The sequence below is a fragment of the Channa argus genome, chromosome 1 (assembly GCF_033026475.1).
Source record: "Channa argus isolate prfri chromosome 1, Channa argus male v1.0, whole genome shotgun sequence".
In the NCBI taxonomy this organism is placed as follows: domain Eukaryota; kingdom Metazoa; phylum Chordata; class Actinopteri; order Anabantiformes; family Channidae; genus Channa; species Channa argus.
Window position 1 is genome coordinate 18,981,321 of NC_090197.1, and position 27,294 is coordinate 19,008,614.

Here is a 27,294-nt window from a genome sequence, read left to right on the forward strand (position 1 = left end):
GGATGCCCTTCCTGCCGCAATCCTCCCGCCATGGTAGCCCTATTTACAAATGACATTTTCCAAATTGACTTTGCTAATCTTTAATCTTTCCGACAGTACCTGAATGTCTCAACAAACGGAGGAGGCGCCTCCTCAACAACAGTTCCAGATCTCCGACGAAAATTCAAGCTGCCACATTGAAGAGGAACAAAAAGGCGACCTGACAGTGGTTTCTGCACTCCCTCCGCTTTCTCTGCGTAGTCACGGGATTTCAATGTTCATCCTGCTCTTTGTAAGTATTAAATAACTTGACTAACCAAGAAGTGATCTCTTGGAACCTTTTCTGTGTTTTCCTCCATCCTCGCACATGGTTACGACACCACAGATCGGCCAGACCCTCGTCAAGAGTTGGGTTGCAAATGATTAGATTGCTAGCGCAGCCCATGGGGCTATAGTAATGTTACGAGGGAATGGCTGAGTAGAAGAAGCAGTAAGTAACGTTAACCACGCTGACATGAGCTCAGAGTAACCCTTAGACAGTTAAAGCGTTGGCTACTTAGCTTAACGCTATACAATTCAGTTTTGTATTAACTACAAATATCAGTCTTTGTTGTTTTGCCAATCAGTTTCACCCAGCTCCAGACGAGTTGACCATAAATCAACGAGTGTTGGCGTATCGCTGAACTAGTTAACTGTTGCTAAATGTTGCTGGTAAAAGGCAAAGTACGGAGCTGAGCTAAGTTAGCCGTTTTCGCTAGCTAAAGTAGCAGCATTAGCTTTGCTATTAGGATCACGGCTGTTTCCTCTAAGAATAAACCTCTAACATAATAGCTACAAGTTACATCAGCATTATCTGACTATGTTTCACGTGTAAGTCCAAACACAGCCCACCGTGTGCTTTGTAACGCCATGGTAATGCCCAAACTGGATGTCGTCCGCAGTTTCTTCAAAGAAGAGCTAACGTTAGCTGTACGTCGAGCTGATGTTGTATCAGCAGAGGCTGGGTTTTTGTTGAACAACATCCAACTAAGCAAACGCTTTTGGAAGGGTTGTTACAGCTGTCTTGGCTAATGCACACCACAGTAACCCAATTATGGTGGCGTTTAGCTTAAAATACAAGGGGTGGTGATGAATTTCATTATTGCCTGCTTATGTTGGTCTTTGGCGGTGATCGCGACAGACCACGGCAGTTGTGCAAAGCCTGGCTAGAGGTAGCGTTAGATGGCGACTGGGTTAGCTTAGCGGTAAGTGCCTTCCGCCCTTTGTGACAAATCTTGTCCTACAGCATAGTTGACCCATTTGTTTCTTAACATATGCCAGGATATCATTGCAACAGCAAAACAACGACATTTCTTGTTTATTGCTTGATATTATGTCTTCGGTGTCGGTTTTGTGTTGTAAAATGTGTGGCTTTATCGTTGACTATGCTCTGTTTGATTCGCTTAATTCTGAAGGTTTCCGTGTTGAAATGTGGCTAACACTGAAACTAGCTGAGCCTATAATTTCGCCTTTTTAGGGTTCCTAAAACAAAAAGCACCAAACCATTCAGTTTGCCATGTGGGCTTAAGTGAAATGAGGAAATGCACTTTGGGAGGAAGTTGACTAGAGCAGCTGTGACACCAAAGGCCTCAGCACATTCCCATGCCTCTCAGTTTTCAATTTATGACCTTTCAATGGTTTCAGCCTGCTGTCTACTGTAAATTCAATTGGGCAGCTTATACAACCGAATGGCTTTGAACATTTATCCACCTACCACCATGGCTATATGAGTCAATGAGTGACCGGTGTAACAGGTAAGGTTATTATACATTCCAGCATATGAGTCATTGCAAGGTGACCTAACTTGCATTTAGAGAGTGTACAGTATAAGATGCAATACAGTTATCAAAACAAACTGACTTCTGTTAGCAGTAACAGAAGTTTATTTTATTTTATGCAAACTGCATAACTGTACCACTTGCAGTAATGCAAACAACACACACTAACTTCAAACAACACCTTGCGTCTTTACGATTGCCTGAGACTCTTATGTTGGAAGTAGGTCACTCATAGTGGTGACCTGCTTTATACTATAGTTAGCTGACACATGAGACACGGCTCCACTCATTGCACTTAGAGCAGTTAGAAATTCTAACTAACATGCATCATTATTGTAAATTTGGCTCTGTATGTTTCATGTTTGGGACAAACGGTAGGGGCTCAATCATAAGTTGCATATCAATTTTTGTTTTATGTTAAAGTGTGATTCTAGACGTTATGGCAACTGACTGTCTACATACTTTCTTACACCAAAAGGGTAGTTCCTCTCTCTGTAAGTGACAGAAAAGCTATGTGATAAGCGGGGAAGTTCTCAGCCTTGTTTACCGTAACTGTGAAAGGCGAGTCCAGTGTACAGTAACACGACACCAAGGAGAGTTACTGTGGGAGAAGAACACCTATGTTGTAGCCTGCTGGCATTAAGCCCATCTAGCCACAGGGTTGCTGTGAGTGTTGAAAGGTGAAGTTGAAGAGGTCCATTCTACAGTGTCTGGCTTAACAGATTTGGCCAATTTAAAATCCAGTTATGCCCCTGGGTGTCTGGCTGTGCTGAGAATGGAACACAAGCTTGGGCTTACTATGTGTTTGCCTTCTAAGACCCCTGGCTACCAAACTACTTTGCTGTGTTGAAATTATCCTAAAGTGAAAAGCTAGGCTCAGAATACCCACACTTTGTTTCTTCTCATTTGAGTGTGTTTAGTGAAAAGCCATATGTAATTATGCAATAGTAGGCACCTTGTATGTTTTCTTGTGCTTCGTGTGTTGTGTTAATGAATCATGTGCTGGTCTACATGGTGTTCGTTTACTGTTGTTGCCACAGTGCTAGGATAAAGCAAAGGCACAGACTCTGTAGTACTGGCAGTGGCTGACAGATTGAAACAGCTCTTCCAGATTGTGCTGCAAGGCTGCCTACTGAAACGATAGCAACAGGTAGGAATAGGATCTTCCTTTGTTAATAGTGTTTACAGCTACAGCTGCCAGAGCTGCAGTTAGCAGGGGAAAATACAGTCCTTTGACAAAACATGCTATAGTAAAGAGTCTTGTTATTATTAGAGCTGTTGTTGTAGGCATATGTAGCTGCTTGCCTTTGCAGATTCAGAAATTGTACTAGATTTTAATGCCTATAAGCAAGAAAATGCTGGATTTTTGCAAATGAACGAGCTTGTTATTTTCGTGTTTCTCACTGGAGTTACCTTTTTCTTTATTTTGATAAGCAATTTATTAAACTAAATGTGAAAACCACAAACAACATATACTCAAAGTCATAGGTTATTTAACCTTTAATTGGCACCAAAACAGTTGCCAATTAAAGATGACTAAGTGTATTTTATGCTTGTAAGAAGCTATATTTTTAAAAGGTTAAAAAAAAAATCTCAAATCAGTGTATGTATGCTCCCATTTATCCTTAACACTGACCCTTGTCAGTGATCCCGCACCTCCTGCTGCTTCTTCAGCTTTGCTCTGTGAATGTTTAAAGAGAGCACCATTGCTCTTTTTTCTGATCTCTTCACAAGGGACACCAAAAATCCCCACAGCAGCACTTGTTGCTAGTGCTGAGATAATTGTTGGTATGGCAACAGGCATCCCGTGCTGCTGACAGAGAGCCAAGTTAGTTTCCAAATGTCAGAAGAATTGATGTCATAGTGATACACTGGACCTCTCAGCAAAAATGTGGGCAGACATTATCCCATCTGGGTCAAGAAAATGTACTTTAATGTAAATTACAGGTAGTCATTTAGCAGATCCTTTAATCCAATGCAACTTACAACTTTGGGGTTCAGTGTGTTTTCCCAGGGACCCTTTGACATTTAGCCAAGAGGAACGGGAGTCCAACCACTGACCTTTTTGGTTTTTTTTGACAACTGCTCTATCAAATGAGCTATAGGTGCCCCAAGATAAACCTATATTATATCGTGTATATTTTGGACATTTGATGACTTAGTTCAACTCACAATTTAGACATAACTTTTTCTATATAAAACTAAGTCTTTGCTCTATTTGCTAATTTTCATTTAAAAATCAGTTGAAGCACACACAGCCTATGCTTTATGAATGCGTTGGCAAATAGGTAGAGGTACGGCTCACTGCCATGGTATATGTGTACATTTGGGCTGTCATCCTGGAGCCGATTTAAGGATTGTGAGATGAGATTATGATTTATCAAAGGAGCTCAGAGATGGATGAATATAGTCCCTGTGACCCATATTCCAAATTAGAGAAAAAACTGGTGCTGTCAAGATATTGCAGTGATGTTGAACAACTATCAACCGTTGTGATTCATCTTAGTATATACAGCTACCTTTTAAAGGCACATTAATACATTAGCAATATCTATTTTCCACCCTGTGGCCATAGTCAGCAACATCCCCAATCAATGATTTGTTAATTGTTAACATTTATGAAATGATTTGGTTATAAAATGTTCAACGACTGAAGTTATGCATTTGCTGCCAGAAGTAGTAACTCACATGTTAAAGAACAGGTTCAGTTAAATGTAAAGTTACGTGACTTATCAGTTAAACACAATAGCCAAACTTTACTTTACATTACTTTACTCCCACTAACATCTGTTCCTGTTCAATGATTGTTCGGACAGAACATTTCAAAACAAACACAACTTGAAGCCTTACTGTAGAACATTCTGTCAAACTAAATGAGCATTAAATAACTTAACAAAAATACTCTGGTGTCATGATGAATTTGTTTGATCTAAGATAATTTGCACACCCTACCTTATCTACATGATGTGAGTAATCTGTGTGTTGTTCACTGTAGCTAATATTAGTATATGGATTCATTAATAGTATTGGTTCATTTTTTAGGCCAAGAACTCGGTAGTTACTGCCACTTGTTTAATGCATTTATACATAGGAGCGAGCGTCATTATTACATTTCATTATTTTTGTATTGATATTTGAAGAGTAAGTTAGCAGTAGTCATTTCAGCTGTCTGGCGCTCACATCATGGCCTGTGTTAACAAGCAGCAGCTCTGCTTCCGATGAAGTTTGGCCTTAGGATTAGCCACAGATAGCCTTATTTAGCTAAACCAGAAAGCTGCCAGAAAACAACTTTAAGATTTAGTGATCATCAACTTGACTGAGTGAGCACAATATCCGCCCTGTCACTTTGTTTTGCTTTTGTCAACAAGGTGCTCCACACCCTAAAATGTTTTGGTTTTACGGTACATAGAATGTGTTGTGTATGTGACAACACAATTATCCAATTTTATTTTGGTGCATGAGCCTATGCACACAGAGCACGCTGCTCTGTCCTTAATTGTGAATGGGCGTATTAATTACGCTTTTATCAGGCAACTGCCATGGTGTCTTTTTTTTTTTTTTTTTGAATATTAATAAATGCATGGCTCTGATGTGCTGCAAACAAAACAGTTTGCACTTTCCAGCAGCATACTTTTTCTGATGTTATGCCTCCTGTATGCACTGACCACTTGTTGAGTTCCTCCTGTAAGAACACTTTTGTCTCTGTCAATCTCCCGCTGTGTATAACATGTGAAACACAAATCCGGGTAATGTGCAGAATTGATTTCTCCTGAGAGATTGTCCAAAGTTATGTGAATAAGGCTTATCAGAAGTCTGTCTGATTTACAATTTACTATACTTTAGCCGTTCTTGGATACAGTTTGTTGCTAGTGAGTGACATGAAGGTCCTGCATGCACAGTAAACCCCCAGTCACATCCATTCTTAATAAGTTTACCAAATGTTAATGGTGTGTAAATATTTTGACACTAGAAAATGATGAATGGTGAGTAAAGTCAGGTACTCTGTTGATACCTTTATGGTGAGTCCACCAGTGTATCAAACAACTTAATTTCCCCCTCCAAAATCACTTGGTGAATTGGAAACAGTTGTATTGCCAATTTTGTTGCGCTAAAAGAGTGCTGTTTATTAAGCAAAGATGAAATTAAGCACTGTTACTTGCTTCATGTTTGTCCCTATGCTCAGTCATCAGCTCTACCTCATCCTGCCTTGGTAGAGAGGTGTTCAAGGAGCATTCAAAGCATAGCCATGGCCTTTCAGCTATCAGCTGTTTATTTATTTTTTTGTATTTTATACTATCAGCTATATAGTTCATGTTTGATATGTCCTCTTCCTGAAGTGCATTTCTGGCAGGAAGACTGTGTTGAGAGTCTATCTTACTATTTTTGGTTTATTTGTCAGCAGAGAACCAGTTTTTGTCAGTGTTTTAACTTTTTTTTAAATCTTATTATGAATTGTCATTGAATTGTGTCTCAGTTCCTCTTTAAAATGTAACTGTTCATATGCTGGTGTTTCGTTTGAGTAAAGTGACATTAAAAGTGCAATAAGGCCATAGAGAAGACAGAACAGGCCTTTGTTCTGACAGGTTTCCCTCTTATATTCCTTTTTCTAAGGTACTCGGCCCTGGTTTCTTTCAGTCCCTTCCAGAGATGGATCAGTTTTTGTCCCTATTGGCCCTGCCCCTAAGCACTATCGTATGCCTTTGATCACCATGCTGTTTATCAGTGCTCACTCAGAGGCAGCAAAGTAGTGTGATAAGTGGGCTTTGCCATGTGTGAGTGCATGCACTGGGAGTGTTCATCTTCTCATAAAAATTAAGGAGGTTGTGTATTGTTTTATATCGGTTAACCTTATATCGCAACAAAAGCTTTTTTAAAAACAGTTCTGCAATTACAACAATTGCAGCCTATTTTCTTTAAGTTGAAATGGCAAATTTAAACTTAATTTAACCTTTAGCTTTCCTTGATATTTAGTGCAGTGCAGTGTTCCACACTGAAAATTGCAAATGAAACCCTGACTCTTTTTGCCATACAACAGTGTTCTTTTTTTAAGACTCATTCACACCTCAGTACAACACTCATGTTGCATCAGTAGTGCTACACCATTTGTCAGTACAGTTACGTTTATGTTCCTCTCCTTTATTGCATTCTTCTTTTTGCTTGACTGTCACTGTTTTGTGCTGACAGAGAGCTTGCAAGCAGGGGTAGGCTTTTGTCATGAATCTGAAAACTCTTCTGAGAGATCAACTGTGGCTGAAAGAATCTTGTTGTAATTCTACAGAGAATCTTTTGGTTTGTAGTGTTACATTTAGGGAAAGTAATTCTGTAGCCTACCTCCAACCTAGATCTATGCTGGACCAAAAACCGTATACTCACACAAATTTAACTGGAGCAAGAGGCAAGGCTTTAAATTTATTTTCTTCATATTGTTAAGTGTTGCCATTCTGGTTCAGTTTTTGTCAGCAATGCAAGATCTTAGTGTTATTGTCATGGTCACTAAACATTATGCTTAAAAAGATTTAAAGATTTTCCATAAGAACATTGTTAAATGTTTGTGGCTTATCACCACATTTTAGTTTTGGACTTAGTCTTCCACCACAGAAATGTGTTGCTCAATGGTTTTCTTTAAGTCCATATTAAAGTGCTACTTCCCACAATTGGGAATCCGTATATTTTATGGACCTTTGGTAAAATCCCTGGGAAAAATTCTGGTTTATTATTTTTTTTAAACCGAGACAACCACAAGTTTGAGTCAGACTGTCTACCTTGAGACAGGTAAACGTAGACAGGGGCAGTTGTGACTCATGTTGCAATTACAGGGCTCTGATTAGGTGAGTATCTCTAGAGAACAGGTAGATTTATTATTTTTGCTTGCATTCACTTATTTCCCCTCTTTTGCTCCCTCGTGCGTACATGCAAACATACTAAAGCTGCTTTCAGACAAACTGCACATAATTTCTAGATGTGACCTGGTTACTTTAAATCCATGTTTTTTAAACGTGGTTTACAGATTAAACAGAATAAGCAGGTTCCTTACTCCCTTCCGAGGTGTGTGTCAGCGCAGACTAACAACACAATGAGTGGCAGACAAAACTGAGCACCTTTCACGTCGTAGACTGAATTGAACGACTGTGTGTAGAAGTCAGACTGTTTGTGTAGACTTTTACTGGCCATTTTATGCAGAGTTTTGTTGTAGTGCTGCTCCGTGTAATGATCTCTTTTAATTTGACTCTTCCACAGCACTGCTTTCCCTGTCTTTTGTCAAGCACTTTTTTGAAAAGCTGTTTAGAAGCAAAGTTATGTATATACATGGCTGAGTAAAATTGGTGTTCTCCAAAAACAAAATAATAAATAAATATAAAAAAATAGATCTTGAATCAGCTTTGTCTAATCCCCTGGTTACAGTAACCAGAATTCTTATTTACATGAAAATGAAAAAATGAATTGTTAAGGAAGCTGATTGAAATTATTCTTTAATGATATAGAGTCAGTCATTTTCTAAATGAATCCTATTGTTCCCGAAATATTATGAAATCATCGCGTCCCTGTCTGAAGAATTTCGTTGTAATGCCTACACCATTTAGAATAATGATGACATGTTGGAATATGGGTATCTGACATGAGCCTACAAACACTGCAAGGCTCTGCCAATAGACATGATGCCGATTAGGTGTTGAAGAGCAGGGATCCAGGTGAATGATAAATAGACAATGATCCTCACAAAGCTATGATCAACTCAAAATTCACCACCTTTTCCATACCGTCATGGCAGGTGAAGTAAAGATTCTGTTCAGAGGATATTTATATGACAGATCTATCAGCAACAGTATTCTTAAGAAACCCATAGACTCAACAATCCACAAGTTCACAAAGACTCTACTGACTTGTACTATCCCTTTCAGCCCAAGGCTCCTGTTTGCATATCCAAGGAGTGCAAGAGGCACAGCAACAGTTTGGGCTCTTTGCTGGAGTTCAGATTTGCATGCAAGTTTCCATCTTTCAGTCCGGTCTTGTCTAGACATGCCCATGGGATTTTTCTTCTTACACTGGCTAAACTACTGAGTTTAAGTAAAAGCTTAACTATTGTAGCCTATTATAGTTTTGTATGTGTGTTTACTAACATGTTTGTCATTGTGTTTTCAATTATGACTGATTGTAAGGGCTTAATGTGCACCCTTTATTCCTTTTGTGTGTACTGTTTGTTGAATTCTGTGTCCACCCGACACTGTAACCCACATTAGCCCTTCTAACACCGCTTGTTCAAGGTGGGATTATTGCTGCATTTTTCCATCATGCTCTTCTGTATAAAAGAAACAAACCCAGGATAAGGGGCCATTGTTGACTCTCTGGCAATGAAGGAAAGACTGGGAATTGCACCTGTGGTCTGTGGAAGACTGCCTTACCAACTGAACTACAGCCGCCTGGTTATAGGTAATAATAGGTCGCAGGGGCTCTGATGTGCACAACTCACAAATATGAACCACCATTGTACAAAGTTACGCATCAACAAACTGAATGGTTAATGTCACAAATGTGGAATCCACATGGAAAAGGAAATAAAACACAAAGAAACTAAAGGGAGACACAGCAGCTAGAGGAGCAGCTGTCAGATGTGTTCAGAAAACATACATACGTTACCTATTTTGTTCTCCTCTCCTCAACAATTTATTGTAGTGATTGCTGTATTTCTTTCTGCTTCATTTTTAAGTCTACTTGTGTCACTTTCTAAACACAACACTGCTCCTGGTGACCATTTATGCATATTGTTCAAGTATAACAATAATACATAAACATCTCTGAACGTAATATGCATACGTTTACGTACGTGTAAAAAGCAAGAGCATAATTTTGGCTTTAGGGTTGGAGTCAGGTTTGAACCATGTGACACATGACTGGTTGTGCAAGGCATTCTTAGGCTGTCAGTGTCTAAGCTCTTGCATGTCATAGTGTTCCTTTGAGAATCTCAGTTTCTCTTCCAGTGTACATATTAAGACATTGCTTGAACAAAAATTTATGACCTTCGTAATCATTATATCCTGTTGTAAATGTACGTAACTTGCAAAAGCACATCAATACTCAATGGCTTTCAGCTTGTCGTTACAGTGGGAAACCCTGGTTTGGCGTCTTTTTTTTGTTTGTTTGTTTGTTTTTTACGCCGGCTGCTCTTTCTTTTGCAAACCATCCCGTTTTGTCCGGGCTCGGGGACGGCACCAAAGTCACCCTTGATGGCTGGGCAGGGCCAGACCTAGTGGGGTGGAATTCGAACCCGTGTCCTTCTGCATCCCAACCCTATGCTCTACTACTGAGTCACCAATACAAATTTTCCTCGATTGTTTTTAAAATGATATCAGTATGCACTGTCCAACCTGCTGTCATTCTGGACATCATGTTAAAGAACATACTTCTTTAACTGAGAGGCCAGAAGCCGTATAAAGAACACTGGGGTGGCCTTATGCCAACCTTGTTTTATTGTAAATAAGCAAATGTGTCATGAGCCCCTCTCACACATGCACTGGATTTGTGATACTATCCTTTTTTTTTATTATTATTCAATAACAACACAGGACAGGACATTGTAGTTCTCTGTCTTATCATATACATCACATCCTCATCTGAGCAATAACTCCAGAAATCAAGGGAGCTCCAGAGGCTTAACTTACTTTCTCTTGTCATTGTCATTTTGTGCCCTCTACTCTTGTGAAATTCACTTTAGTAGACCACACCTCAGCAGAGCATCCTGCCAAAGAACCATTACTGCAGGAGTCTGGAAAAAGTTCATCAGGTCCATTTTATTGTTGAAATCCACATTTACCTTTACAGTCTTGTGAATTGTAGAACACATGCATTTCATTTCTGTTCCCGAATTGTTTCTTAATTTTCAGCAAATTGACATTTGTTAAAAGCAACCCTTCCCCCATGTGGACACGTACATCTGCCATAAAAGTATAAAAGAAACACGTGCGAAGGTCTCCTAACATTGTTCATATGTGAACTCTGCACAATGTGCATCTAACTGCAGTACACAAGGATCTCTGCTCTAAAGCAATTTATTAGGCCCCTTGAGTCTTGGATTGTGTCCCTGGAATACATAAAATTGTATTTTATTATGCATGACATATTTCTTATCTTGACTTTCGAAGGGCTTGCATGTTACATTTCAGAGTCCTGATTTAAAATACTCGTTAAAAACTAAATTTAACACAGGAATTACTTTCCATGAGATACACAGGTCTTGATCTATGGAATGACAGAGGCATTCATGACCACAGGGTATTCCAACAATGCCAGACTGGTAAACACTCAAAGCTTAATATTATTTGCATTTTAATACTTTCATTTGGGTACAATTTACATGCAAAAAAGAGCTGAAAACCAGTCATGCCGGATGTGTCATTTTATTATGCAGCTGCACCTTCACACAAGGCTAGTTTCTTGTTTTTCATAACTGTTCAGGCTTTCACCTGGCATGTGTTTTGTTCATGCCAGGACTCACATGAATTCACGTTGAAGTAAACTCATTACAGTGATCATTGCAATCGAAGAGTGATTTTCCTAATTTGTTTTGTTTTATTAACAAGGAACAAAAGACTATCTTGACACTTTAACAAAATTAGTTTAATTAGCTTTCAGTTATCATTGCAGTTTTCCTTCATATTTTAAAACTGACTATCAGGCTAACACTCTAATATCCAACACATACCCAAATGCACCCAGTTAAGCACGTACATCTTTAGCACCAGAAATAACTCTTGTAGAAGTTAAGTCAGTTTTTCTCCTCATATTCCAGGGTTTGTTTAATATAGGTGAGTATCGAAAACTTGTTCGTGTGAGCACACAGCTCCAGGTTGAGATGGGATCAGTCTACCCAACTTATCAGTAGCATTGACATCACTGCAAGGAACTAGCTGGACCATTAAACAGGTGTGATTCTAGTCACAGCTTAAATTTTTGGGGGCTTTTTTTCTTTATTTTTTCATTGTTTAACATTGCTCATCCATTGTTATGTCATCTTGGTAGTTTTTATTCACATCTTAACAACTTTTGTTCAGCTACTACTATTACTTTGCCACTGCACGCTTTGACATTTCCAAGAAAATCTGTTATCTCCTATTTGGCACTCTGAGAATGAAGACATGCTCCTGTGATACATAGCCCAGTTTCTGTTCCCACTGATTTATGGTGTCTTTAGGTTGCTCATCAGTGGTTTCCTGTAATTCTCTGTACTAAGTTTGGGATCATACAATTACTGTAATGGGAATATCTTCTGTCATCTTTTTATGCAATGTGTGTATTCTTTTTTATTTATGTATTTTATTTTTTTTTTAATGAACACACAAATCTAAGTAAATTGTGTGACTAAGACATAAAGAGGAAAACATGCAGTTGGTGTGACGAGCATCTATGTACATGGGCCCATGCGTGTCAGAGCCTTGATCTTTCTTGTTTAGTCCATCCTGCTCTCACCTCAAGGAGACAAGTCTTTACTCCTCCTCTCATTGTCCATTCTGCTATGGATGAAAGGCATTCCCCCTATTCTTGACTCGGCTCCCACATAGCAAATTAGTCTTCCAGCTGTTTCAAGGCAGTACAGTCTAGTTGTGCCCAGTGTGGCTCCAGACAAAACAACAGTAAGACTCAAGCACAACCTCAGACCACCAGACAGTGTTGCATGTAATACTAACATCTTTCACAAGGGGGGAATAGGATGGACTCAGACATTCCACATTTTGTGTAAAGCTTTGACATTTTGCCACCATGCCCTTGTAGTCTGTGTGTTCAACGTCCAGACATTTGGGCTGATTTGCTTGTGTTTTTTTTCTTTCTAACTTTAGAACAGCTTGTGGTAAATGTATTGCCCTAGCCAAATCATGATCTACCAGAGATGTCCCAAACTGAGGATCAGTGATTGGGCAGATAGACACATATTTTAAATAGGTATTGGTTTACATATAACTGATCACATGCAGACCCTTCCTCTATTCTCCCAATACAGTTCGTAACCCGAGGTTGCCTTCTTTTTCTCCCTTTACTTTTGTCTAAAATGAAGCATCATTCTCTGCTCCAGCAGAGAAACTATATTTTATTTGGCTCAACCACAATGTTTGCTAACCATACTTGTAACAAATAAATCCTGTTGAATGGAGATGGTACAAGCGTTTTTTCTTTTTGGGTAACACAGCAGGTATTTAACAAATAGAACACAAACTGAAAGAGGGGTTGTGGTTGCCACATGTTGTAATTTCCTTGGAAAAGACAATGACTCCAAGCAGTAGCATGTTGAATGGCAGCTGTCCTAAAAAACAGTTCGCCATGGGATTAATAATGTATTTAATAAAAGTAACAGAATGAAACAACTTCTCCCAAGTGGCTGAAGCGAAGGCAACACCGCAGCAGCAGACTTTGGACGTTACTAATAATGAATAGGATCTAACTCATTTCAAACACAAATCTGGTCTTTAATACTTTACTAAACATAAACGCTATGTACATGATATGAATTGTCAATTTTCAGTGTATGGTAGAGATGATTGGATAATGATGGTGACAAGACACTTGACAGGTGGCTACTCAAGCTGCCCATGGCCTTAGCTCTACAATTATGGTGTCCCCTGGCAGTATAATTCTTAACACAGTCAAAAGCTTTCAATTAGCACTCCCACTCTAGCAGCTCTGTCTCACTCAATGCACTTTAGCTGTGATAACTTTACAACTTCCCTCGGCAGTGTTAGGATCTATTGCTGCAGTTATAAGCTTTCTCGGTTTAAAATATCAAATCTTATACGATGCTACTGTAAAAATCTAATAATGAACAGCTGCAGCATCACTTACGTTAACAGTTGATTATGCATTTCATTCAGTTTGCCAAAAAATCTGACATGGCAATCCATTGAATTGTTAAAAAATGATGACTTAACAGTTGCACGACACCCGGGCCTTGGTTCCCATTCTTTTACAACTTTATCATCTGTTTAGGTTTGCATGTCCTTTGCTGTTGTGAGATACCACAGTCCTTATCAACTAGTACTGCTACTCCCTGCTCTCTCACACTTCCCACTTCACTCTCCCCTGCTGTCTTTTCTCCTTAGTCACTGGAGATTTCTCGAAGAAGTCAATTGATTTGAGGACTTCTACCCATCATCTTGATTCTGTCCTCCCTATGCCCCTTGCTCCTCTTGCAGCACTACCCGAACAGTAGAACATGTGATGAGGAGCAGGGTACCAAGGGAGCATTCTCTGGGCCACTGCGTGGGTCTCGTTCTTTACTGTGACCTTTCCCCTAGTTTAGTATATATAGCTTGTGCATAGACACACATTTACAGAAGGCTCAGCACGCATTTTGCTTAATAGTAGTGATGACCAAATGAGTAGTGTGTGTGTGTGTGTGTGTGTGTGTGTGTGCGCGCAATGGCAATATCTGGTCACTTAGGGTGAAATGAATAATTGAAATTTGAGGTTTTGTAATATTCCGCATTGGTGGTTCTGTCATATCAAATATACTGCAAGTATTTGCCGTATAGTAAATGTATATAGACTTGTTACAAATAATTTTAAACCTTTTATCTTGGACTTCTAAAAATGTGAGCATTATTGTTCCCGGCTTTTGGATAATAAAGAGAAGTTGAGTAATTGATAAAATACCCAGTTAGTTAATCTATGATCAAATTTATTGTTAATGATCATAATAATGATTTCTAAAGTTTAAATAAATACATTCTCCACAGAAGGATACCCATTTGTTATGAGTCTTCAACTTTTTAAGGCTTTTGTATACACTAGTTCTTGTTTCCTGTGTGGTTACACATGTATTTGCTTCAACAGACAGCTCTGATGTGCATGTGTATGTGTGATTTGTCCTTCCTGCATCTGTGTGTAACTGCAGAACCAATGTGCAAATTTCAGAGTGATTTGCATGTGTTCCCGACAGTGCCACGGTGGTAAGATGGAAGACTGTGGCAAGCGTGATGTTACTGCATCATAGTTTTCTTGTTTCCATTTTGACTTTTGTCTTGCTTAAGACAGGAGCCCTAGATTTCAATTTGTTGCGATCAACTGTGTACAGTTGATTAATAGGCCAGCCTTATATATTGTCTGAGATTGGAGCAGTAAGTTGGACTTAGAATTTTTAGCCTTATGAGGAGTTGATGACCGTGAATACTGGTGTGTTGGAGCTTATAGTTCCATTACCTCAGACTTCAGATGTGTATATACGCTGATGTGTTCATGTGCTTTGGTAGAAGAGCACACCATTAATGCAACAAATGGTTGTTCAGGTGAGAGCACGCCCAACGTCACCAGTCCCAACGCTGATCTAATGGCCTGTACGTGAATTTTGTTATCTGGGATGGTGAGGTTCATCTGGCTTTCCAAGATAAAATTTCAATTCCATTGAGAATTTCAGTTTAAATTTCCAATTGGGAACTGGCTTCCCAGTTCCAATGAAATGCACCAATATTCTCATGCAAACTTTGCCATATAATAGCGACTGTTCATGCTGCCCACCTTGGCAGAAGTAATGTTTAGTTCATGCATGCTGTTGTTAACATTGAACTGTGCTTTGGTCTGCTATTTTGCCTTTTGTAAACCTAGTGCTGGCTGCATCTAAAACCCAGTCTGTATGAAGTCACTTTGTGCATCTGGGCAGCCCTCCACAATCCAGTTGCTTTTCATTTTTAGCATAAGCTCTCATTGTGGTGTCCTTGGCGTGTCTGCTGGGTTTTCTGTTGTTTCACAGTTTCTCCTATGTTGCAGTCTGTCTCAACATTCTGCTCCCCTTTTTAAGCATTTTACCTGGAATAACCGCACCATTTCACCCCCATACCATCCATCCCATTTCTGCAGCATTAGACACTGATAATAACAAACCTTTTAAAGTCTGGTTATGCTTTGTCCAACCTTCAGTTGTCTGCATGCAGTGATGCCACATTGAGCTTGGTACTGCTCAGAGGTGGTAATTAAAGGCGTCATAGAAGATCTCAGACATCATTCTAGGGGGAAAAAAAAGCGTAGAGGCTGTTTTGAGTGCCCTTGTGGCTGTTAAGCATAAAAGATGGTCACAAGGAAAGAAACTTAAGAGTGGGTTGATGCACGTCTTTGACAGTGGCTCCCTTGTTGGCAGTTATCTGAAAAGATAAGTGACAATGAGTTGGTGTGGTTTTGAATGGTACATGACTTGAAGAAAAACATTAGATGTCTCTGACTTCTCTTTTTTTTTTTTTTTTTTAAAGCCAGACTATACATTAGGCAGGTGGAGTTGAGACAAAATAAAGTTGGTGTATACAGCAGTACATCCTGAGTACATTTTGTCTACATGAAATGGAAACATTGTCTCAAAAAGGTGAAAGAAGGGAGCATGGGAGTGAAATGCTGGGACTGTTTGAAACTTTGCCCACCATGTAATCCTCACCTTGTGACTACTGTCTGTGACACAGTGCTAAAGTCCAAGCCCTCTCTGTTCATTTCCCGCCCACTACCTTGTGTACGTAGTTGGCATATTGACAACTGGCTCTCGTCATCCACTTTCCCTCTAGTCTTCTTTTTTCCCCTTTCTCTTCCTGCCTCCCTCATAGATTGCTCTGACATGGTTCCAGCCGGTTTATGGCGGCTGACTTGGCACAGTTTAACTAAGTACATTCGGCCTCTTTTACAGACCAGACATTACCTGTTCTGGAAGAGACCCTTGTAAAGTGTGTGTGTGTGTGTGTCCTATAGTGGGGTTCAGGTGACAGGCATTGGATTGACTGTGATGTTACCCAAAGTTGTTGTCAGTTCAGAGCAAACTAAAACCTAAAGCAGGAAGGTTTAAACTGTCAACATTACCTTTTTTTTGTGTGTCTGGAAATAAATGCTGAAAGATAAAAGTTTAGAGCTAAAGCTGTTTTTTCCCATTGTGGCTATAGGTTTAAGTATCCTGCAGCTTACGGCAACATTTTTCTGTAAAAGATCTGAGTAGGCTTAACAATCTGAGTGGAAAATATGTCACTATTGTTTGTAATGACAAGTACAAATTTAGCACAACTAATTATTCGCAGTTAAGGGCCAATAATTATCCCAAATGATCAAGGTTTCTGTAATAAATAATTATTCAGTCTTATATAAACAACAAGCAGTCTCAGCTCAGTCTTCTTCTTTTTTCATTACCAGAATAAGAGTTAATGTACTATATTTCATTTATATAATTTGGTTAAATCAGCAGCCGCAATGAGTTGACACTTTTTTTTTTTTTTTTTTTTTTTTTTTAATGAATAATGTCTCTTGTAGTTTGACTTTAGTTAGGTCTCTTTCACGTCAGTTTTTTAAAATATATTTAAAGGCTTAACTGTTTAATTGTGGATAATGTTATCAAATTTAGAACCCTGTGATTTTAGTCTGCACTTTTCCCTCTTTCGCAGGGTTTCTGTGTTGACTTGAGCCGTACCTATATGGCGTGTGTGAGCGGAGAATTTTGCCAGGCACAGCACCTCACCTCTGTGGAGAAGTGAATCGGCCGCCCCCCAAGGGACTACGCCACCGAGAAACCTCCCTGACTGCCAGCACGCTAGGAATTGCTGACTCTTCCGAAGACCCGCTGGGACATTGCGTAGTCCTTGGCCCGACTGCCCTGACCTGTCCAAACCAATACGAAAAATTGTTGCTTTCCACTTTCTCCTTGAAAAGCCAATCACAAACAACTCTCCTGAATGGGGTAAACTTATTGGATGACTCCTGGATAGTCTCTTCATCATTTCCCCCTTTTTTTTTTTTTTTTTTTTTTTTTTTTTTTTTTTTTTTTCCTACATCCTACATTTTTTGTTTTTCTTTAATTCGTTTTTTACATCCCAAAGTACTGTACCCCCTTCTGTATGTACGTCATCCCATAATTGAACACCTGTTGTCCTCCTGACCCATCCTTTTCCACGGGTTGTCATTTTTATTTATTCTCCCATTTCCTGACTACATAAGTCACTTAGCATTTTTTTTGCTGACTTCTGAGCCAAAAGTCACTTTTGTTTTATAAGAGTATTGTATTGTAATTTTTTTAAGCCGTCTCGCTAACATGAACCGCCCCGCTGCAGTCGAGATTGCCTACGAGTGCATGAGGTTCCTCATCACCCACAACCCCACCAATGCCACGCTTAACAAGTTCACTGAGGTATGTCTTCATCTGTCTGTGTATTTGTGTGTGTTGGTTCTATAAGTCCTCTTCATCTAATCTACTGTCCTTTGACGTCTCCCAGGAGCTGAAAAAGTTTGAGGTGAACACACTAGTAAGAGTGTGTGATGCCACCTATGATAAAGCTCCAGTCGAGAAGGAGGGAATACAGGTCCTGGTAAGAGTTGAATCACTCGCACATTTGTGACGGCCTTTTTTTATCATATACTCAATCCTTCGCAGTTTAAAACTCGTTTTCTCCTCTCTAGGACTGGCCCTTTGATGATGGTGCCCCCCCTCCCACTCAAATTGTGGATGACTGGCTCAAGCTGTTGAACACCAAGTTTCGAGAGGAACCTGGTTGCTGCATCGCTGTGCACTGTGTGGCTGGGCTTGGCCGGTAAGTGACTAGATGTGTCTGCCAAAGGATGTAATAGTAACTCACAAGACAGCTTTGATCCACTGTTGTATGTTCTCTGCTACTTACTCAGCTGACCATCTCTAGTCACAGTGGCAGCAGGCTAGCCAAGAGATCCTGACTTTTTTTCACGGACACCAAATTGGAAGAAGCAGTATACAAACTATCGGCTTCACTCCTGTGTAATGCAGCCCATATGACTTCATCTCTCATTCTTGGTTTCCCCTTTTTTGTTAGTATTGTCTGGTTAGTGTGATGCTGGTGTTTATTTGTTGGACCTGGGTCTGTTTTATCTTCCCTTCAGCAAAGTGACTCAGGGATATATGGACCACATGGAAGCATCCACACACACACACACACACACACACACACACACACACACACACACACACACACACACACACACAGACCGAAGAAAGTATTCACAGTTGTTTAAAACAAGCTAGTTTAGTCCTAATCTTTCACTTGTCTAGGCCTTCTCTCAAACTTCCTCATTCCTTTTGACCACTTGTTGGTTCCTTTGTTTTGACCACACAGCTTAGGCTTTGCTGCACTGTACCTGTACTTCCGTCTCGGTTTTTCTGTGACTCATCTTAAATACACACTAGTGAGTCATTCACATCTTGAATGGTTGTCTTCTCTTCCTGCTCCTGTTATTGCTCTGTAAACAGGCAATCAGGAGGTTTATCCTATCATTAGTGACAGCAGTCTATTGATGCCCTCTGCAAACTAGAAAAAGTGAATAGCAACTGTCTGTTGCTCATAAGGCTGCACAGACAATGTGCAGACACACATGTTATATTGGCAGAGAAGTGTGACAGTGCATTACAAACACTATATGCTGAATAAACAATATAAGTGTGAAAAGAAAGAAAGCAGAAGGACATGACATGGACAAACTAGTGTGAAAAGGTCTTTCCTCACCACAAACTCTCAATAAGCCAATCAGTTCTCAATAGCTTCCAGCATTTGGCATTACTGCAGCATTCCAGAGGTTGTATAATTCCCAGTATTGGTTAGACTGGCATTTTCTAAATTCATGTCTTATTCCTGGTCCCGTGTTTACTGCAATCATCTGGGTTTTTCATAGCCTTACAGTTTGTTCTGCTTTACACCAGGCAACATTCTCGTTAGGCCCTTGGTTTGAAAGCTATGTGTGGTGGTGTTGTTTGTCCTTCTTTTAAACAATATTCTCACCCCTCCTTTCACACTATTGCAATTTGTTTTTTCTTTCTCACATACTGTTCCTCAAAAATTGTCAGTAAAGCCCCTTTCAGACATGAACTCTAGAGGATGGGGTCCTGACATTGTCTGGAGTTTCCCTATCAGACAAGTAACCCACATCGGGAGATAGTCCGTGTGAGATGCATTCTCACTTGTGAAGAAATACTCTAGGTAACTGGCCATCTCGTGCCGCCCGTTGTATTTTTTTTTTGACTATTTTCAGGTCTGCCCTTACTGTCAGAAGTTCACTGAGTTTGTTGTCCTACTAGTTCAACATTGTAGTGTTCGTATGAGTGAATGAGTTTTTCACCTCAGTTGTTTGTATTTGCCTGGGTTTACGGCAGTCACGGGAAACGGACATATTCAGTGACTCACGGTGTATTACCTCCTCTATTCACAAATGTGCTCTGGGAGGAGACAATCCTGACTTTGCACTAGGGAGCTGGGTGGACAAAATCCGGGTAATGTCAGGGCCAACAGACTTGGGTGTTTGCTTTCAAACATACACCCACCCCAGAGAAAGTCTGGAAAATGTCTAAATTCCAGTGCATGTCTGAAAGGGGCTTAAGAGAACAACCACTAAAGAAATGCTCTGTCAGCACTAGGGATTGACCTGCCAAACGATTCAGAAAGATTTTATATTTATTTTTTCTCACTTTATCTCCTCTGGTGAGAAAAGAGAAGGTTGTCTTACTGTAACTTATCGCATATGTGTGTGAGAGTGTGAGGCTCAGGGTGTGAGTACGGTGCCCCAGCAGGGAAACGGTGACCTTGTGCACCCCTGTTGATTTCCCAGGCCAGTTTCCCAGGTTTAAACCCCCTCCTCCCCCTTGTCCACCATATTACTGTGGAACCATGTGAACCTTGGCATTTAATCTTGTCTTCTTTTCTTCCATCTTCGCCCCACTGTCTCCTCGAACTGGTCCAATGGATTTCTTTGCCACTCAGAGCTCCAGTCTTGGTGGCCTTAGCCCTTATTGAATGTGGGATGAAGTATGAGGATGCTGTGCAGTTCATAAGGCAGTAAGTAGCTTCCCTACATTTTTTACACTAGGATTTTCATGAAACTTTATTTATTTTTTTTAATGTAAGTTGTATGCAAAAAAAACGGATAGTAGTAATTTGTTTGACTTAACTTATGAATTTTGGCATTTTTATAATTTACAGTCTGCAAAATAGTTGCTGAAGAAATAGTTGAATGTCTTTGCAACTACTTATTTATTTCTCCCAACACAAAAGTAGTTGAGAGAAGTAATTAATGAGCATCAGTAGTGCTGTTTGGGCGATTTTGTTGCCTTTGGACAGAGCCAAGTTTTCTTTTCCCATTGCCAGAATTGTTTAAAGCAAAGCTAACTGGGTGCTAACTGTTGCCTTATATTCAACAGAGTGGTATTGATTCTCTCACCTCCCTCTCTGCCCAAAACTGACGTAAATGTATTTCTCAAAATGTAGCACCAGATATTTAGTCACTAAAACCATCACTATAGAAAACATTGGAGTGTGTTCTTTTGTTCTGTTTTTGTAGATATAATTGTCTTACTTTCTTGCCTTGTTTCATTCTTCTGCATTTTATAGGAAGAGACGTGGAGCCTTCAACTCCAAACAGCTTCTTTACCTCGAGAAATACAGACCCAAAATGCGTCTGCGGTTCAAGGATACCAACGGCCACAACTGCTGTGTGCAGTAGGCTGCCTGTTAGTGCATGGTATTTTTTTAATGCACATCTTGTGGGGAATCCTCCAAAAAGAGGCGATTAAAAAATGGAGAGTGCTATCAGTAATTATTGTGATGATTTGTTAACACTGAGTCATGGTTAAATGATCAGAGAGCAAGCGAGTGATCGAGTGAATGAATCCAGATCTGGGGATCCACCAGCTGAACCAATGAATGGAAGGTCAAAGCACACAGATAGGCCCGCCTCCCGGTTATACTGTTCAACCATGGGCCAATATTTTAACTCAAGTCCATCCTTATTTTTTTATTTTATTTTTTTTTTGTTTGTTTGTTTTTCTCCCTCAGTTGTAATCATGGGATAACATTTTTCCATTTTGTGAATTTTTTTTTTTTACACAAAATGTTGTGATAAAATGATGTAATGTTAAATGATATTCAGATTTTTATTTCCATTAATTGTTAATATCATTAAGCCAGAATAATGTAACTTTTAAAACATTTTTAAACTTTGAACACTTTGTTATTGTCCATTTTGGTATTGCTTTTTTTTTTTCCTCACAAAAACTCAAAAGGTTCACCAGGAATGCAGTAATGTTTTTCATTTACCCTTCACTTGCTTAAAGTCACTTTCAGTTTAAGGATTCACTGAGTTTGAAAATGTCTGAAATATTTATTCACAAGATATGCTAAGTGTGGCAGTTATGAGTTTGGCAGGGGCAAGGACACTTTGTTATCCAATAGTTTTTTTTTTTTTATTATTATTCTTTGAGAGCCATGTCTGTTTTTCTTTCTGTCTTTTTTTTTTTTTTTTTTAAATATTGTTGGAGTGCAATAATTAGTCCACCTCAGATACGCCCACCAAACCCTGCTGAGCATCGTACAAACACGCACACACAGACACTCATCCAGACAGGTAAACAGAAAAAAAGTGACATCTGCAACAGGTACTTCTCCTGCTTTCATTCATTCTCCCCAACAGGGCTATAATAGGACTTTCCTAAATATGCATACACTCATACACCCACAGTGTAAGATCTAATTTGAAAAGCAAGGTGGAGAAGAAAGAAAATGGTCAGTTTTTTTTATGATTCTACCCATTTTGAAAACATCCCCAATTCGTATTGGTTCTTTAAAAATAAATAAATTGAAAAACAAAGAATAAATGTGTCTCTTCTTTCTGTTTCAGTTGGAGTTAATTAATTAAATAATATTGCAGGCCTTCAATCAGTATTCTTTTCCATAGTGCTTTGGACAAAATGTCATTTTCATTCTGTTTTTGAAACAAAAGTACAATGCCATCACCTTGAACTTTGTGATAAACACCCTGTGTCCTAGACGGTGCGTTCTCATTAGGGCTGTCAGTCAAAGTGTGCCCTACATGTCCTTTCCCCAGTGGATAGTGACTCAGCACCACGTGGAAGGCACAGGACACCAGGGTACTGAGAAATGACTCACAGCCACAACTGATGATCACGACTTCAGTGATTGCCTGAACCAATTCAAAGTGCCCCCTCTGCTGTTTAACGTGTGTAATTGCAAAGGCAACCCTATTAAAAAAAATCAACAGGTTCAGAAAGTAATGTATTAAGTATATAGTTGAACGAAAAAGATAAACCTATAAATCATGATGCCCATTTTACACTAGCAAATGTCTGTGGTTACTGTCCTGTCCACCCGCAGTGTGACAGTCCACAAAGTGGTTAAAGGTGTGTCTTTGCAAAGTCTAAAGATCATAAACAGGGCACCCAGCTGTCAGGTCTGGAGTATGGTGGTGGCTCAGTGTTAGAAGGAGGAGGAATGTAAATGGCTGTTAATATGGTGACTGAAAATACATTAGGTATAAAGTATGGACAAAGTCCCACACCATTTTAATTTTGAGGCTAAAAATACACTCACTGTTACGTGAGCAGGATGGCACCATCGGTTGTTAGTAAAGACAGAAATCCAATCCATTTCTGCTTGATTAGTACGTTCTGCAGCATTCTCATTTAATTTCCCAATAATACCTAAAGAGCTGTGCACCGTGTAGCAGAAGGTAGATAATCATAGCACAGCAAAGACAGAAAATGTGGACTGATTTATGCTGTAATATATTTCTGTTTAAAGATTAGAAAAACACCCCCAAAACTGTAGGTTACAGAGATTTCAGATGCACTTCGTAGTCCACTTCAGACTGTCTCTGTGTACCACGATCACCACCAATGAGAGTCATTAGGGGAACTTAATGGTCGAGTAACTGATGTGAGCCAGAAGACAAATCGGTTCTTGTCATTGTCATTATACAGTGGGTTCAAAAGCCAGCTAGTTCTTTTCTGTGTCACTCCAGTATTTGTGGAGGACTCATCTTGTGCAATGCTAAGACATAAAGTCTGGACTCAAGTTCTACCTTCCTGGACATTCTGCCCTGTGACTTGGACTCATCTCAGCTGGGCACACACTTTCATTGAGAGTGGCAACAGTGCCAAATAGTCTCCCTTTAAGGACCATTTCTACCTCTATGAAAACAACTATTCTGTACACATCAGCAGGTGATTTGTGTACATCACAAACTCAAACTTGTTTTAAATAATTAAAATATCTATAACCTACACCTACAGTATAATTTCAGTGAATCAAGGTTTGTCAATTCCAGTAAATTTTTGTCATATACCCAGGGCTTAACATATCTTTTCCATTCTACACTGTGAATGGGTTAATGATAAATTCAATGTGGACAAGAAACAATTTAAGGGATATTTTCTTCCTGTTGTATATACAGTGAGCACAAGTGAAATAACAGTCAACCTTGAAATGTAAGGGAGATACCAGGGAGATGGTTATTTTTTTTGCCTGGAGCAGGAAATTTGCAATACTAGAGGAACAATGTGTATGTCTTCTGCTTTTCCTTTGGGCTGTTCCCTTTCAGGGTCACCACAGCGAATCATGTGCCTCCGTCTAACCCTGTCCTCTGCTTCCTCTTCTCTTACACCAGCTAACTTCATGTCCTCTCTCACTACATCCATAAATCTCCTCTTTGGTCTTCCTCTAGACCTCCTGCCTGGCAGCTCCAACCTCAGCATCCTTCTACCGATATATTCACAGTTTCTCCTCTGAACACGTCCAAACCACCTCAATCTGGCCTCTTTGACTTTATCTCCAACACATCTAACATGAGCTGTCCCTCTGAAGTCCTCATTCCTGATCCTGTCCATCCTCGTCACTCCCAAAGAGAACCTCAACATCTTAAGCTCTGCTACCTCCAGCTCTGCCTCCTGTCTTTTCTTCAGTGCCACTGTCTCTAAGCCGAACAACATCTCTGGTCTCAATGGTCTGGTCTCACCACCGTCTTGAACACCTTTCCTTTCATTCTCACTGATATTCTTTTATCACAAAACACACCTGACACTTTTCTCCATCCATTCCAAACTGCTTGCACTCGCCTCTTCGACTCTTTTCCACACTCTCCGCTGCTCTGAACCGTTGACCCTAAATACTTAAAGTCCGCACCTTCTTCACCTCTGCTCCCTGTAACCTCACCATTCCACCTGCGTCCCTCTCATTCACACACATGTATTCTGTCTTACTGTGGCTAAGCTTCATTCCTCTGTTTTCCAGAGCAGACCTCCATCTCTCTAGATTTTCCTCCACCTGCTTCCTGCTCTCACTACAAATCACAATGTCACCCGCAAACATAATAGTCCACGGAGATTTCTGTCTAACCTCATCTGTCAGCCTGTCCATCACCAGAGCAAACAAGAAGGGGCTCAGAGCTGATCCTTGATGCAGACCCACCTCCACCTTGAACTCCTCTCATACCTGCAGCCCACCTCATCATGGTCTTACGGCTCTCATACATGTCCTGCACCACTCTAACATACTTCTCTGCCATTCCAGACTTCCTCATACAATACCACAGCTCCTCTCTTGGCACACGCTTTCTCTAAATCTACGAAGACACAATGCAACTCCCTATGACCCTCTCTGTACTTCTCCATCAGCATCCTCAAAGCAAATACTGCATCTGTTGTACTCTTTTTTTACTCTTTCGTTTATGTTCAACTATATAATTAATACACTACTTTCTGTAATCACCATTTTGCTCTTACAATCCATATTATGACAATAATTATTTTTTATTCATTACTTTTCATTGCTATACATCCCACCAGTTTATTGTACTTTTTTTACTCATCTGCGGATTGGTTTGATTCTTTTGGTCAGATTTGTGTTTGTGTGGTTTTCTTTCTTAACATGAATTTTGGGAGAAACATATTAGATAAATTAGAAAAGAAAATTAGACTGAAATGAGAATCCAGCTTTGAGAATCAGAAAGCAGTACGAAAGCAAGCTTTGAGCCGTAAAATTTCTTCTGGGATGTATTTTTATTGCAAGTCGATATGTCTTTGTTTAATGATCTAAAACACTGTGGACACTGGGGCACATATTGTATAAACTTAACATGAGGGTAATAAAGTATGTTGTCACTTTTTTTACACTTGAATTCTCCACAGCCAACAGTAGCCAACTATTAAACACCAACAAGACTGTTTATGCAGGAAATCTAGACACAGTGCTATTTCCCCAGAGATGTTTGAAATGCAACTGAAATCACAGAACTTGGAATTTGAAACTCGCTCACACTTTCATACAAGGCAACACAACATAACGTAAACACTTTTGAGTTATACAGAGAGAATTACAATTTATTTGTATTTAATAGTCCTAAAAAACTCATACTAAGACACCAGCATTTCGAATATGTTTTTTTGCCATTTCATGATTTTAGACAATCAAGATCAAAGAATGAACTGTCACGCTATTTTGTTATTATTATTCAGATTGATTGTGTTTGTGTTGCCAAACTTGTACATCAGGCTCCACTACTGTTGTGTTGATTTGCTGCAATGTGTCATTGACTCAGGTTGGCTTAAGGGCCACATGACAACAAACAGTGGTGCAACTTCATGTGTACCTGCACTGTTGCATTGTTTGCAATGAATAAGTGACCGAGCCGGTCTACACAGTCACCCTGTGACTTTTAACTGAGTTGTATTGGCACTGAAGCTGGTTCCTGCTAATTGATTCTGTGTGGGCTTGTGTGCGCATAAACATCAGTTTTATTGCTAATTTAAGATGTGATGTTTGTTGTGTCCTCTAGTTTAGGGATGATGTATTCATGTAGGCACATGTGTCTGTCTAAATGCTATTAAAAACTTATGACATTTACTGTATACATATCTATATATATATGGAATGTAATGATAATGTCGGAGGCTCCGTGAAGTTTCATGAAAAAAAAGGACTGTATATTACATACATCAGGTCAGGTGTCTAATGTAACATTTAAAATTCTACCTTTATAAAGGTTATGCTTTTCTTTTTGTTTGAGGCTTTTTAGCAGAGGTTTTCATTTAACCTTATGGTTATTTTTCTGTTTGGATTCCTTGAATTCCAGAGCAATACACAGAAAGTGGTGTTTCTAAAAAGTGTCTACCATTTACTATAAACATGCTGTACAAATATTAATCACCCATTACCACAAAAGGAACATTATGACCTTCAGGGAGGCAGGACTGTTGAAAGTGACCAGTTTGAACAAGGAGGCAGGTGTAGATCTGTAGTCTGTCTGCAGCGACAATAGTTTTTGTTGTTGCCACATTTACATTTGTTTAGATCGGGTATCATTGCTCAATCTGTGTCTATGTGTATTAGAAACTGCAAAGTCCTGAGCTGAAAATATTCACTACATAACATTAACTAAGGGTTTCAGTGTAATGCTTAGTACAGTGTCTCCTAAAGAGTCATGTGACATCCATAGACTTAGTAGTACTTCTATCTTTGCTGTAAAGGACGCAGAGGAAAAAAAAAACAGAGGTTTAGATTTTGATCTCCTTCAGTATTCTGCCATTTCCATAGCTGATCTAGGCCATGCTACTAAGCAGCCAACGCTGCAATGTGCCATTGTGAATCGTGGCCCTTTAAAAATGCATGTTCGCTCTTGGCTCTGTATCTTTAATGAGGTGTGTCTGAAATATTTGATAGCCTTGTGCTCATTTGAAAAACAAATACATTTATTT

At 39.5% G+C, this 27,294-nt stretch overlaps 1 protein-coding gene across 1 annotated transcript; it reads left to right on the top strand.

The window, feature by feature from the left end:
- The first annotated feature begins 114 nt into the window (after positions 1 to 114).
- ptp4a2b (protein tyrosine phosphatase 4A2b) lies at positions 115 to 22,401 on the top strand. Its single transcript, XM_067505106.1, has 7 exons — positions 115 to 271; positions 17,183 to 17,475; positions 17,814 to 17,922; positions 18,008 to 18,100; positions 18,192 to 18,322; positions 20,513 to 20,587; positions 21,140 to 22,401. The coding sequence occupies exons 2-7, from the start codon at positions 17,471 to 17,473 to the stop codon at positions 21,249 to 21,251; spliced, it is 525 nt and encodes a 174-aa protein (XP_067361207.1). The 5' UTR covers positions 115 to 271; positions 17,183 to 17,470; the 3' UTR covers positions 21,252 to 22,401.
- Positions 22,402 to 27,294: the final 4,893 nt, after the last annotated feature.